General features: G+C 39.5%; 1 protein-coding gene across 1 annotated transcript in view; it reads left to right on the forward strand.

The window, feature by feature from the left end:
* The first annotated feature begins 3,283 nt into the window (after positions 1-3,283).
* Positions 3,284-15,420, forward strand: part of paqr6 (progestin and adipoQ receptor family member VI) — a 25,003-nt gene continuing 12,866 nt past the window's right edge. Inside the window, exons 1-3 of the mRNA XM_078252240.1 lie at positions 3,284-3,476; positions 12,468-12,739; positions 14,880-15,007. Of these exons, the coding sequence (XP_078108366.1) occupies positions 3,461-3,476; positions 12,468-12,739; positions 14,880-15,007 (416 nt within the window). The 5' untranslated portion in view covers positions 3,284-3,460. The remainder of the gene's footprint in view (positions 3,477-12,467; positions 12,740-14,879; positions 15,008-15,420) is intronic.

Consider the following 15,420-nt stretch of genomic DNA (forward strand, 5'->3'; position numbering starts at 1 on the left):
CTGTGTGTGTGTGTGTGTGTATATGTGTGTGTGTGTGTGTGTGTGTGTGTGTGTGTGTGTGTGTATATATATATATATGTGTGTGTGTATATGTGTTTACATGTTACATCAACCGTGACTGAGTGTTTCTTCCTAAATACTCGTGTTTCAGTAAACTTATTCCTCTTTCTCATCAACAGAGGCTCTGGAGGTTTTTGCTCGTAAGTCACTCCCATTTATAGGAACTGAACGCGTCTTTGCCAAATAGTACGCTACTTACGAAACATTCTGGGATATTAGTACTGCCATGTTTTCTCACTTCAAAATATTAACACGCTCATATAATTGGGTATTGATCCTCTCATGTGCTATGGCGCAGTTCATACGCGTTTTCAGTGTTTTAAGCATCCTGGGTCAAACTTTGTTTACGCATGTCCCTTGCGTTGCCATAACAATTTTACATAATAATAATAATAGGCTTTTGTAGCCTATATGAGTACTATTGATGCTTTATGTACATTTTGCTGAATACTTCACTTTTACTTGAGTAAACATTTGAATGCAGGGCTTTTTACCTGCAATGGAGTATTTTAAAATTGGGATGGTACTTCTTCCACAAGTTGTGATAGCGGATTTTGATTAGTGATTTAAAAATATTAACATTATTATTATGACTGTATTTGTATAGCACTTTTCAAAACACAGTCATAAAGTTACTAACAATAACATAATATATAAGACAATCATTTAAAACGAATAAGCTAAGACAGTAACATTATAAATGAATTACTGGAAAGGCAACTTTAAAAATGAGTTTACTGGAAGAGATTTAAAGGACCTGTGTTTGCTCCCCTGATTTCCTCAGGAACGTTTTGGAGACCAGCAGCTATTTCACAAGCTGTACACAGAAGAGTTTATTTTTTTTTACTGATGTCCCAAAAACTGGAGAGTATATAACTCAGAGTATTATTCCATGCAGATGGAATTGATCTGGAAGTTATTAGGGTGTGTCATTTGTTTTGGACATACAATTTTTGACATTGAATATGACATGTGCAGTGTTTTCATTTGCTTTCTTAAAACATGACACTTGAAAATGGATTACTTATTTTTGCCAAGAACATTATTTATGGGTGATAACTGCACGGCAAGGTGTAGCACTTACCTCTGCCATACTAAGTCCAGTTTGGGGGTGAACTGAACATCAAGCAAAAATAGTTTGTATAGTTTGGTGCTGTTGTTCGTGAGCTAAAATATATTTTATGCCCCTCAAGGGTTTAACGTCACACAGCTATGGGTTTGGCGAGACCTTCATGGAAATGTTATGGGATAGAAAGTTGTGACACAAACTGGATGTTTGTCCTGTACAGAATAAAACAGGATGTCCTCCCTGCCCTGGCGGGAGTTTGGACAAATTTAGTATCCCCACAGGCTCACATGACAAGCTCTCCTTCCTCGAAGTCATGCGATATAGAAGAAATAACTCAAAGGCAACATGGTCTTCTTGTAACCTTGAGGGCATTTCTGAGACATGCGGAGACACTTCCTGTATTTTAACCATTATGGGTGACTGACATCACCGGCTGGGTCACTGAGGTCATCACTGTCACGAGTCATTACAGTATGTTTTTAGCCATGTTGAATTCTTTATAAAAGTCCATCAGTTTGTTAAACAACAAAACAAGTTAAGCTTTTGCAAACTATAGAGCTTTTCCCCCCCCCCGCTGAATTCCTCTGACTGAATATGATTTTATTTGTGTACATGTACTTTTTTATTTTTTATTTTATATTTGTCATAGGTTTTTTGTAAGTATATATATTTCATTTTGTCAACATTTTTTTTTAGACATGTTAGCGTCGTGGCTTTTAGGGATGAAAATATTGTTCTGTTGGCCGGTCCTCCGCTTTGGTCCAGACTTAAATATCTCAACAGCTCTTTGATGGATTACCATGAATGCTTTTACAGACATTCATGGTTCAAATGTTCTAGCTAGTGAAAATAAATGATTCCTATTTGTGCTGGGGACCCCCTGGAGTTCCCAGGACCCTACTAGGTATACTTTGGGAACCACTGGGCTAGAGGATCAATAAAATACACTACTGTAAAATGTACAGTAGGCAGCTTGAGGAGGGGCTCATCATTTTAACCAATTTGAATTATAAAAACTACAAAATCATAATTTGGCGTGTTTAAATCTTGCTCAGTTTCACGTGCTAATGTTGGGCATATATAATATTTATAACGTTCTCCATCTTAAGCTTTACATTCGTTAATTAGCACAAAATACAAACTACAACTGAGGCTGACGGGAATGGCGTTAGTGTTGTAGGTATTTAGTCAGAAACCAAGTATTGAACACATTGAAATTCTGGCCTGTTTACATGGCTACTAGCCTGACAAGCCAGACCCACATCAAGATGTTGGGTCTGGGAACTCACCATTGACCGGGCTCAATCCGAGGGGCGGGATAAACGGTTGTCTTTCAGATTCCCTCTGCACGCAATAGGATAGCGCTACAACCAGGCAGAGCAACGAAGAAGGTAACAGAGCTAGTTGATAGATTAAACTTTTGCCGTATCCGGTCGGCAAAACTCCGAACACATCTTCCTGTTTTAAGAATGATGTCAGTGCTGTTCTTTGTTCTTTTCTCAAAGAAAAGCTTAACTCCAAGTCTTCCAGAAGACCGCTGTTCCCAGCAGCAGCAGCAGCCATAAGCCTGCCCACTGACTCTATACATGATGTGATTGGCCTGACCAGAGTTTGGTTTTTCCAGCTCACAAGCCAACGGAGAGTGCCTAGACTCCCCTGGCTGCAAATTACATTTGTTGCCGCTAGGAATGAAAAGTCAGAGAATCACCAAAGTGATTACAATTTATCCTGAGGTGGGCATGAATGTCTGTACCAAGTTTGATGGCAATCCATCCCATAGTTGTTGAGACATTTCACATTAAACCACAAATATCAACTGCATGGTCAATGGTAAATAGACTGCTGTCTTAGAGACCACTCAAAGGCTTTACACTACAGGCACCATTCACCCCATTCACATACACATTCATCTACTTTACATAAATACACATCTGTCTTTTATATGTATAAATTAAATCAAGCCAAGATCTCTCGCTACCCCTTTACCACCCCATGTAAAATGTTCTAGATCCGCCACTGGTTTCATCACATTGACGTTTTTACAACTTCCCACATCCATCCCTTGTCTTGCAGTAGCGCGCGCACAGCCGTTGTGGACACACATTGCTCGTGTTGTTGTGGCTCCAGTGATCCACGTGAGCACCGAGCAGCGCTTCTTACTGGCTCGCGCGGGACAAGAGGAGACGAAGAGGCTGTGTCTGTGTACTGTAGTCCCTGACACTATTACAAAACCAAGAGACGAAACGACGCCAGCTGAAGCTGTCACACATGCGCTAAACCTTTAGCGTTTTTTTAGAGACAGACGGGACAAGGCATCCTTCAAACCTCCGCATGCCCGAGGGTGGCGGTAAGTCGTTAAAACATTTTAGTATTTGTGTGAAGAAGACGCGAAGATGATGCTTTCCCCCCGTTGTTAATCGTTGCATTGCTGAGGCGAAGTTTTGCAGCTTTCAGTAGAAGCTATATTTTTTGTCTCTTCACTGTCTTCTTGAGCTGCTATTGCATCACCAATTTTTTTTTTTTTTTTTTTTTTAAGCTAAAGGGATTTCTGGGACGTCGTGTTCAATAGTAAGAAGGGAGAGGAAATACAATAACATACATTGTGTTGAAGTCATTCTAAGAATTAGCTCCATGTGACTGGCGTGTTTTTCCTAAATGGTTGCTCTGCAGATGTGTCCAGGCGAAATAACTTGGAGATATTTTGGAGTTTTCCATATTGTAAGCAGTTGTCGCCATGGACTTGAACTCCTGTTTCCCAGTTTACAGCTCATACAGGGCATGAGCAAGGGAATGTGTTGTGTGGTCATTTATTCACACGTTTGTCACCTTCCAGAGTTTCATACTTTTTTTGGATTACGGACATCTCAATTTAGATCTGCAACAATTATTCTATGTAACTATTTTGATAATCAGTAAGAAGTTCATTTGTCATGCAATAATGGCCAAAACACCCAAGTTTCAGCTTCACCAGTGTGAGGATTTGCATCTTTTCTGTTTTATATAGCCTTAACTTTAACCTTTCTTTTACAATAATCTGACATTTTATAGATTAACTGTTTAAGCAAGAAAGTAATCAGTAATGTAAATAATCAGAAGTTGCAGCCCTATCTTAAACCTGTTGAATGTTGTTATTTTTACCTGCAGCTGATTTAAAAAAAAAAGAAAAGAAAAGAAAAAGTATAAATTGAGCTTACAGTTGGAAAAGGGAAAACAGGGAATTGTTATGTATGAACATGGATAAACTGTGTTGGCAGTCAGGTACTGTAGTAGAGGAATGAGGCAGGGTGGGGTGACGTACACACGTCTCCACACCACACCGAGCCAGTTGAGTCTTTTGTCTCCTGCTTAAATTTATAACGTCATAATTGACTTGAAACTGGTTTCTATTTGACATTGTGCTGCAATGCAAGCCAAGTGCACACGCTGATTGTTTGTCAGTGTTGAGAAATTAAGGGTTTGTCTTTAAAATACAGAGCCAGGTTTTAGATTAACTACTTGTTTGAATAATACAATAACAAATACTTTTGATAGAAATTAACTGCTTTGATTGTGCAGGGGAAGGGATGGTTACCTCTTTGTTCCTGCAGTTACTCAGTGTGATCTGTAAGAACACATAGTGTTACATAACTGTGAGCAGTGCTTTTCATGTGAAGTGTAGACACATACCAGGAAGGGAGGGACCAAGGGGGAACACCTTTTTTGAAAAAACATTAGACTGACTCCAGACTTAAAGCCAAAAAAGGGAAGTTATAAAACACATCTCATGACAAGGCTTAGCGTATGTTCCTGTGTGCAGGGTTACCTCATAACGTGTAAGTAACCTCAACCATTTGGTCAAGTAGTCCATATCTGTTGTAGCAGGAGATATGAAAGATGTAGATGCGAGGATCATTTTTCTTGCGAGTGATTAATCAGTCTATGACTTGTCAGAAAATAGTGAAAAATGCCCAAGATGACCTCTTCAATTAGCTTGTTTTGTTTGTCCAAAACCAAAAGATGATAAGTTTTCTTTGATATAGAACAGAGTAAAGCAGCAGATCCTGTAGAGCTGAAATGATTGGTCGATTGAAAGAAAATTAATCAGCAGCAATTGTAATATTTGATTAATTGTTTGACTGGTTGTTGTTTTTTAAGGAAGAATGCCAAAGATTCACTGGTTTTAGCATCGCAAATTCAAACTCTTCTATGAAAGTAAACTGAATCCTTCTTTTTATATTTTCTGACTTCTGACCAAACTGATATAATAGATCAGGGGCCTTCAACGTTTTTTAGGCCAAGGACCCCTTAGCTGAAAAAGAGACGGAGCTGGGACCCCCTACGACATATATTGTATAAAATTAAGTTTGATATTAAACTGGGCCTACAATAACGCGTGGGCTGCCTAAAGCCTTTACACATACCTTTTTAATGGTGCATACAATACCAAGCTTTTAAAATAAAATTTGGCATGTTCATCTATTTATACATCATGTTTTTGTTTAAATGTGGCACAGTGACTCATTTGCTTAACTGTATCTGTGGATGGCTAACTTACCTATAGGTCAGTAAGCTTATTATCAATGTTGTGCACATTAAAAAAAGGATTTATCTTTACAAATATGTTGGATTCATGTTAATGTATATATTCTTTAAAACCATCGATCAGTAATTTAGCGGCCCCCCTTGCAGCAACTCTGAGGACCCCCTAGGGGTCCCGGACCCCCTGTTGAAGATTTCTGTAATAGATAATTATCCTAAATGAATCTTAAAATACTCGCATTTGGAAAGCTGAAACCTGAGAATGGAATTTTTGCTTGATAAATGACAACAACTAATCAATTGTGATTGTCCTAAGCATTTCAGATTTAATGCAGTCAAAGGAAAACCCAACCGAAACATGTGTTCTTGGTTATAAAATTGAGGAATCCATTTGTGGGCTTGTTTAGTTGTTTGTTAGTTGTTTTTGTTTTGGATAGCTGTCGTATGATGTCACATTGAGAGATTTTAATGAACTGGCAGCAGAGGTCTGTCTCAAAATCAAAATTTCTTTCTAGACTCCAGGGTTTTTCCTGCATAGAGGAATTTTTGGTGCCCCCAAAGAGGTTTTAGACAGAGGAAAATCACAAGTGCCTAAAAGTCTTTGACTTCCAGCAGTCAACTCCCCTCTCTCTGTTCTGGCTCATTGTACTCGCGGTAAAAAAGTTGTCCAATTCCATGTTTTGGTGCAGTTCATCCTTTTCCTTTTACATTTTGAATTTTAGTGTTTTCCTTTTACATATATAAAGACATTTACCCATAAATTGGTGTGTCGAAATGTATCAGTATGCAAGAAATGAAGTCTTTGACGCTCAAAATTTCCTGGGGAGAGACTCCCAGACCCAACGCTTAATACGTGTCCCCCCAATGGCCCATTTTGAGCCAGGAAAAACACTGGCCTCATGTTCAAGGATCAGAAGAAATTAATCGTAGAGTAGACATCAATTCTCCTCTGACAGTTGTCTTAATGGATCATGCAGCACAGCCAGATGCATCTTATGCATTGACTAAGCCTCTTGTTTTCCTTTTTTAATTGAAAAAATAGTTCTCTTTATTGCTTAGTCCTCTCTTCACCAGTGTGAAAAAAACAAAGAGGTGGATGTAACACGTTTACGCATGTTCTGTGGGTGTTTACCAAAAGGGATTCTGGGAAAATTAGTGTAGTGACTCACAGATAAAAGTTAACCATAAAGAATAATCACGCACAATTACTTATGAATTCACAAATATGTAATTGTAAAAGCACAGAAAAGATTTTTGCTTTCAAGAAATGGTGCATTTACTATGGGTGAACCCAAAGGTCAGTTATGTATTTGAGTGTTTTTTAGGCTGAACATGTTTCAGCAGGACAGTGGAATGCTTTATTATAGCTTGAGCCGCAGAAGGAGCACATGCAGTACAAGGCACTTATGCCCATCTGTGTGGGCAACATGCTCTCATGCATAGCCTTCTTATTGTCAGCCTCTGGTCAATAAAGACGTCCATTGAGAAAGGTCACGTGACAACATCACGAGGGAGTGGGATAGAATTTCAGATGTGAAGAAAATAACAAAAAAAGGAAGGAAGTGTTTAGGTCAGTTCAGAATTGCTGCAGGTCTTGCAGGTAACAACGGCAGTTTGAAAGTAAAAGAGGGATACAGATGTCTTTATGGTCACTGTTCAATTTCATGAGCAGTCAGAGATAATATCTTGCATGTCGTTAGACTTGTATTGCTCCTAACCCGTTTGCTGAATTAACACCCTTTTAACGAGATCAAAAACAGAACAGAAAGAAATCTCTGGCTTTCGAGTTGGAAAGAATTGAGTTTGCCAGACCTCTGTTACCCATTGCTCCTCTCTACTTGAGGCTAGCCTTTACCTCGAGGCTACATTAGCCGCTACTAGCACAACACACCCAAATCTCTGGCCTGTCAGTGATCGAGTTGCATTATGGGTAACATAGGTGCCAGGTTTTTACAAAGAATAGTAATACTTGGGGGGGAAAAAAGTAGATATCTCTCTACTACATCGATTTTTTTAAAACTGTCCAATGTATTAGGAGTGCAATGCTGAATCAGTGGAGTACTCTTTTAAGACACTCATATGTTTTTCATTCTACTCTAGTACATTTGATTTGAAGTAAAACAACTATGAGGTTGAAGTGCTGACTTTCAGCTTTACAGGAATAGTTTGACATTTTGGGAAATACTCTCATTTGCATTCTTGCTAAGAGTTAGATAAGATCGATTTCCTACACTGTTCATCTTATGTTGATTTATACTCCTAGCTACACCTCTGTCATTGTATTCTTTACAATTCAATATATTGTAGCTAACACAAAAATATGTCACCATTTAAATACTTTTTGACTGCATTATATTCACTTTTACTAAGTCGAAACATAGTTATTGTGTTAGAAAATAAGTGTGAGGTAGAGTATGTCCAGGGGATGGACAGTTATAGTTTCATCTTCTTAGCTCATGGATCGCAGTGACGTCAGAATAATAAAGGTGAACAATGTCTGTCAAAACAGAGCTGAAATCATGCTGAATGCAAACACACTGTGTTTTTATAAAAGCTTTGCTAAGACTTTACAGCCAGCTAAACTTCAAGAGCAAACAGTTGTTAAACTATATCTACAAAAACGACTCCCTCAAACACCTTTTTGTTTTACTTGGACATAAAGTACTGAACAGGAGGGGCCAAATATCTTTTCTCAAATTCTCCATGAAACCGCAGTCAACAAAGGTGAATGTTATCTTTTTTGCGGATGGATGCATACAAGATTTAATAAACCACTTAAACTAAAAGCTCCAATCCCAGCCAAGTAGTGTGGGGCGAAGAGGAGTATGTTTTTGGCCGATACGTGCTTGTCTGATGCTTCACGTCAACACTGCAACATCTTGAGTTTTGTAAATTCGTGGGAACTGATTTAGAGAAGTCAAATTATGTGCATTACCTCACTTGCTGTGCGTTTCGTATTATGATCGTGGAGAGTTGAGTCCTAATGTAAAGTTGTTTAGGTGCTCAGACTGGAATGTTTTTCACTGGTTTGGTTGCATTTTCTGGTTCAGAGCTGTAAAAAATTAATGCAAATTAATTCTTGTTGTTTATTTAAGAATCCACATGTTGTCTCTTTCTACTCTGGTCCTGAGCTTGAAACTCTCTCTCTCTCTCTCTCTCTCTATCTCTCTATCTCTCTCTCTATCTCTCTATCTATCTATCTCTATAAACACTTGTATGTTTGTGCATCGGAATTGGTGTTTTGTTCAAATGACGCGCAGCATTTACAACTTATTCATATGGTTTTTACACTTTTTGTTGGCCAGTGACACTGTCTGACATACTTCCTCCACTAAGATCTGAGGAGGAGTGCGTAAGTGTCTTCCTCTATATTGTCCTGTCAACTGTCCAAAATGAATCGTAACAATTACATGATTGAGTTGTTTGGCTCCTTAAAAGGCTGCCTTTGGCTTCAAATAGTCCCGCTCATTCATCTTCCATCTCTCAAAGCCAGTTATAATCTAATTTGCATAGAATTCTGCATGCATAGATGTTGCAATTCAAATCCGTCACACAGTTTGCAAAAAAACACATCTACAGTGGTGTGAAAAAGTGTTTGCCCCCTTCCTCATTTCCTGTTCCCTTTGCATGTTTGTCACACTTAAGTGTTTCGGAACATCAAACCAATTTAAACAATAGTCAAGGACAACACAAGTAAACACAAAATGCAATTTGTAAATGAAGGTGTTAATTATTAAAGGTGAAAAAAAATCCAAACCATCATGGCCCCTGTGTGAAAAAGTGATTGCCCCCTAAACCTAATAACTGGTTGGGCCACCCTTAGCAGCAACAACTGCAACCAAGCGTTGGCGATAACGTGCAATGAGGCTTTTACAGCGTCCTGGAGGAATTTTGGCCCACTCATCTTTGCAGAATTGTCCTAATTCAGTTACATTAGAGGGTTTTTCGAGCATGAGCGGCCTTTTAAGGTCATACCACAACATCTCAATAGGATTCAGGTCAGGACTTTGGCTAGGCCACTCCAAAGTCTTCATTTAGTTTTTCTTCAGCCATTCGGTGGTGGACTTGCTGGTGTGTTTAGGATCATTGTCCTGCTGCAGAACCCAAGTTCGTTTCAGCTTGAGTACACGAACAGATGGTCGGACATTCTCCTTCAGGATCTCTTGGTAGACAGCAGAATTCATAGTTCCTTTTATCACGGCAAGTCTTCCAGGTCCTGAAGCAGCAAAACAGCCCCAGACCATCACACTACCACCACCATATTTTACAGTTGGTATAATGTTCTTTTTATGAAATGCAGTGTTCCTTCTCGCCAGATATACTTGGACACACACCTTCCAAAGAGTTCCACTTTTGTCTCATCGGTCCACAGAATGTTGTCCCAAAGTCTTGGGGATCATCAAGATGTGTTCTGGAGAAATTGAGACAAGCTTTGATGTTCTTTTTGCTCAGCAGTGGTTTTCTCCTTGGAACTCTGCCATGCAGGCCATTTTTGCCCAGTCTTTTCCTGATGGTGGAGGCATGAGCGCTGACCTTAACTGAGGCAAGTGAGGCCTGCAGTTCTTTGGACGTTGTTGTGGGGTCTTTTGTGACCTCTTGGATGAGTCGTCGCTGCGCTCTTGGGGGTAATTTTTGGGGCGGCCGGCCACTCCTGGGAAGGTTCACCACTGTTCCATGTCTTCGCCATTTGTGGATAATGGCTCTCACTGTGGTTCGCTGGATTCCCAAAGCTTTGGAAATGGCTTTATAACCCTTTCCAGACTGATAGATCTCAATTACTTTCTTTCTCAATTGTTCCTGAATTTCTTTGGGTCTCGGCATGATGTGTAGCTTTTAAGGATCTTCTGGTGGACCTTACTGTGTCAAGCAGCTCCTATTTAAGTGATGCCTTGATTGTGAACAGGTGTGGCAATAATCAGGCCTGGGTGTGGCTAGAGAAATTGAACTCAGGTGTGGACAACCACAGTTATAGTATGTTTTAACAAGGGGGGCAATCACTTTTTTCACACAGGGCCATGATGGTTTGGATTTTTTTCTCCTTTAATAATAAACACCTTCATTTACAAATTGCATTTTGTGTTTACTTGTGTTGTCCTTGACTTTTGTTTAAATTGGTTTGATGTTCGAAACACTTAAGTGTGACAAACATGCAAAGGAACAGGAAATGAGGAAGGGGGCAAACACTTTTTCACACCACTGTATATCTCAAAACAGCTATTTAAATCATCTAATGTTATGACTTCAAATGAGCTATGTTTTTTTTTTTTCACTGGCTTTTCAGAGCCGTGTCATCGACACAAGCTGTTGTTTTGTTGTGTGCTGCTCAGATGTTATCTAGTCGTGTTGAATGCAGTATTTGTGCCAATGTGCATGCATGTCAGTGCTCGGAGTATTTGAGCATGTTCTCCATGGACCGATACTGGTTGTGAGAGTGTGTAAACGGCCTCATTTCCATCCGGTGCAGCGTATAACAGTCATCCTTTGGTCCCTGTACTCTCAAGGCTTTAGCCTCCACAATGCTCACTTTTTCACAGTTACCAGGCCGGGGCCTGCAGCTGGGTTGCAGTAAGCGATGACCTCCTCTTGTTGCTCTCACACTGCAAGAGAGGAGCCCCTCAGGTATGAGCTGTAATGACAGGAGAGACGCCTGTCTGGTCTTATTTTAGTTAATGTTTATTTTTATAATGCATTAGTGCCCCATCCATACTGAATTTTTGATGCAGATGCTATCAATATTTGTTTTTTGGTTTTGAATGTACACTTAAGTCATTGAAGAATTGTGAACAAAATATGTGCTAAACTGGACATTTTACAGTGGATAATAAACTTGTCAGTGTGCTCTGTTGGACAAACTTTTTCTAAAATTACCTAGAGCCAGATATTGTCAAGATACAACTTGTCTGTAAAGTTGAAAACATGTGTTGTAAGAAACCTTGATGAAGTTACCTGATGACGTTCCCCTTCTGTTGACTGGGAAGGAATGTACCATGTAATATTGGCTGGCTCTCCTCACAAACATGTCATTATTACATGCTTGCCTTTAGTCACAGGCCGCTGCAATGTGACAATGCCAGGCATTCTTCAAATTGATGTCTGGGTATGTCTCAAGAGCTGCCACAGTTTGTTCTCTACTCCAGTCAAAGACACCACACTTTGTCATATAAACTTTAATGCTGATATAACATTTGCCCCGTGACGATCATTACAAAGATTAACCTATGAAGAAATCCAGTATGTTGCAGCTGTGCCTGTGTCAGTGTATGTGTGTGCTTACCAGCAAACCAGCTAGTGACATAAGTCTGCAGTAGACCTCTAATGAAGAAAATTACGGTTCTGGTGGTAGGGGTGGGGGAAAAAAAATCAAATGTATTTTTTTTTTTTAAATGAATCCTTTCCCCAGAATCAATATTTTTTATTTTTTTTTTTTTTTTTTTTTTAAACTAATAATTGACCTAAAAATGTCCTGTTTATATGGTACAGCTGACAGCAAAACAGAGCGAAAGCAGAAAATACAGAAAATCCATGTAGTGCAATTCTTTACAAATAAAACAAATGTCAGACTGACTGAAATGTCATGTGCATTCTTCTTAGAAAACAATTTTTAGAAACGTCTGATGATAAATTGATATTAGAAGTGCATTTATTCAACTTTTGTTTTTGTTAAAGAAGGAAAACTGTTGAATCCCAATACTTCTAGAATCGCAACACAAATTGATTCGCCACCCATGTATCGTGAAAGAATTAAGTCGGGACAAAAGCATATCGTCCCTGCCCTATCTGTTGGTGTCTCATTGAATATGTTTGTTGTATATCTCTGCAGTGTTTCCAGTGTGGAGGGGAATCGGAGTCGGTAGTGGCGTCGGAGGCGGGTGGAGCCAGGGCTGGGGACGCGGTTTGCGATGGGAGCCTGCCAGTCCAGGACAAGGGGCCTGGATCCCGGTATTTGACTACCCTGTATGGGGTGTCCTCTGTCGTGGGGGACACGCCAGGCTCAGGGAGGTTTGTCAGAGAGGGAGGAGTGCCATCAGACTGCCCACAGACATGCTCAGCATCAAACTTCCCCAGCTCTTTGACATCAATCAGGTCCCCAAGGTAAGAAAGGTTTACATGATACTGCAGTTTGTTTTATCCTGCGCTTAAATAGAAGAGGGGAGAACTGGTCTGGCATTGGGTCACACAAGGTGGTGCTGTGAGCTTAATAAATAATAGTATGTCAGGAACATTTTATTAATATCTGGTAAATACAGTATACTGTAAATATTTTTTCAGCAATAAAACTTGATACCTGCACATCCTATTATGTTTTTTTTTTTAAAGATTTTTTTGTGTGTGGCATTTTTAGGCCTTAATTGTTGAGATATATATATATATATATATATATATATATATATATATATATATATATATATATATATAGGGCAGCTTAGACTTGAAAGGGGAGAGAGAAGGGGAATGACATGCAGCAAAGGGCTGCAGGTCAGCTCCAAACCCGCAGCCGCTGCGTCGAGGACTGAGCCTCTGCATATGGGCACGCGCTCTAACAGGTGAGCTACCCAGGCCAGGCGCCCATCCCTATTATGTTTTTGACAGGAAGTATCTACAATCATCCCAGTGTTCTTCTACCTTTGCATCTTCATTACACTTCAACTGCTTATCTTCCAGTATGTATATACTGTAAATGAACAATGTCCTGTTCCTATAAGCCCAACCCAAATGTATATTCATGAGATTAAACAACGCCTTAGTAGGAAAGGTTTGTGGTAGCTGATTGCGGTGGGAGCGCAGTCCTCCAATAGGAGGCAAAGCACCGCAGTTCTGTGTTGGCAGGTGTCCAACCTGCTGTAGTGACCTTATCTTATGTGATAAGCAGTCCTTTTTGTAGTGGTTTTACGTCACACTTTCCAAGGAACAGTTTGTGTTGACTACTAAAATATGTGGCCTTGATTTATTATTTTTTTTTTTTAATTTTAATTATTTGAGGTTCTAGAAGTTAGTTTACAAACACACTGTTGTTAGTGTAAAATACATCCGTTTCCATGTGCTAGAATGATTTATCCCTGGAGAGACCAACTGCACTATCAGGCACCAACAGCAAATACAAAAGCTTATCTAAAGTCAGTATAGGTTGAACAACATATGTGATGTATGAGTGGTGAATAAAAAAGCTATTATCAGTGGAGCTCTGTTACCCTGAATCACCATGGCAATGGGTAAATTAAGGCAGAGACACCATTTTTAACCCATTGAACTGAGATTTTAATGCATGTTTGTGCACATTTATTTTCAAAAAAAGAGACTTGAGCATTATTCGCATGGGACTTGTATTACCAGGGGACCTCGTGATTTAGAAATGACCCCCCCCCCCCCCCCACCACGAATATCAGTGTTTTGTGCGGCACATTCGCACAGGATAAGCAAAGTCTGTATTTTTCTCGACTTTAATGATATTATCCTCCACATATGATGTCAAGGCTCCGTCAAAACTTTCATTTATATTTATAATTGCCAACGCAGCCAAAACAACCCCAAATCACAGAGATTTGAATGGGACTGATTTTGTCATACAACTGTTGTGTTTGCCGAAATATGGTTGGTTATTTGCGGTGGATTTATTTTACAGACCTGGCAGATTCGCACGGGATTAAGATCAGACAACCTCTGCAATTTTTACATATAGAGGTTCCTAGGTACCTGTGTGAATAGGGCCAAACTACATTCAGCCTATTTAAAAAAAAAAACATAACATAATAAATGTGAAAAAATGTAATAGAAGTTCTTTCTTGACCTGAAAACCCAGAGAGACATTTTTTACGTCCAGCTTTCTGAAACAGGGCCCAGCCCTTTTCCTGCTTGGGAAAATATTTACATTTGTCATCTTTGTTTATTATTCTGCTTAGCACATCCTGCTAGAAGTTATTTTCTTGTGAAATGTTTGATGTTTGACCATTTCTGCCCTTAAACAATTATTTAAACAAAACAATACATGGTGGAATTTCTCAAAACTCAGACATTTTAGACATGCAACCTGTGATGAAAGGCTGCAAGTGGACAAAAAGGCTAGGAACCACTGAACTGAAATATTTATTATAAGCGCAGAAAATGTGTTTAATGCTGAAACAATCTCCAGTAAATATGTCATAAATTCCAGGTAAGGTCCAGCGAGGAGTGAATTTCTCCCCACAGGAATCGGCAGACGTTTGTGCAGTGTAATTGCTGTCTGATTGGTCCTCAGGTGTTCAGGGAGGATAGCATCATCTCTGGATACCGTCACCCGCGGAGCTCAGCGCTGGACTGCGTCCTCAGCAGCTTCCAGATGAACAACGAGACGATCAACATCTGGACCCACTTCCTGCCAACGTGGTGCGTGCAACAACATGTAACATGGCATTTGTCACATTTAATGTGTCTATATCGTTCGGTGCATTTGCATTATGGCTGGGTACAGAATTCAATACTTTTTAGGCACTGAACGATTGCCTCTAAAAAAATTGAGTATCGAAAAATGCCTCCTCATTCAATACCTAATTTCAATTCCCTAAGGAGTAAATCTTGTCAGCGTCAGTGAGCCAATAAGCACGCAGCATGCTTGTGATTGGCTGTTTTGCGTTACATGTAGGTCTACTAGAGGCAGGCAGGAGAAATCTACGTTGCGCACAGAGACGGGGTCTTAGTAGGAGCTGAATAATAAATAAAAAGATTTGTGCCGTAACGTGTAATGTGGTCATTTCTTTTTGTTTCATAAAATTGGTATTGAAAAAAGTATCGTTTAGGAA

Source organism: Sander vitreus, chromosome 6, assembly GCF_031162955.1.
Source record: "Sander vitreus isolate 19-12246 chromosome 6, sanVit1, whole genome shotgun sequence".
NCBI lineage: Eukaryota > Metazoa > Chordata > Actinopteri > Perciformes > Percidae > Sander > Sander vitreus.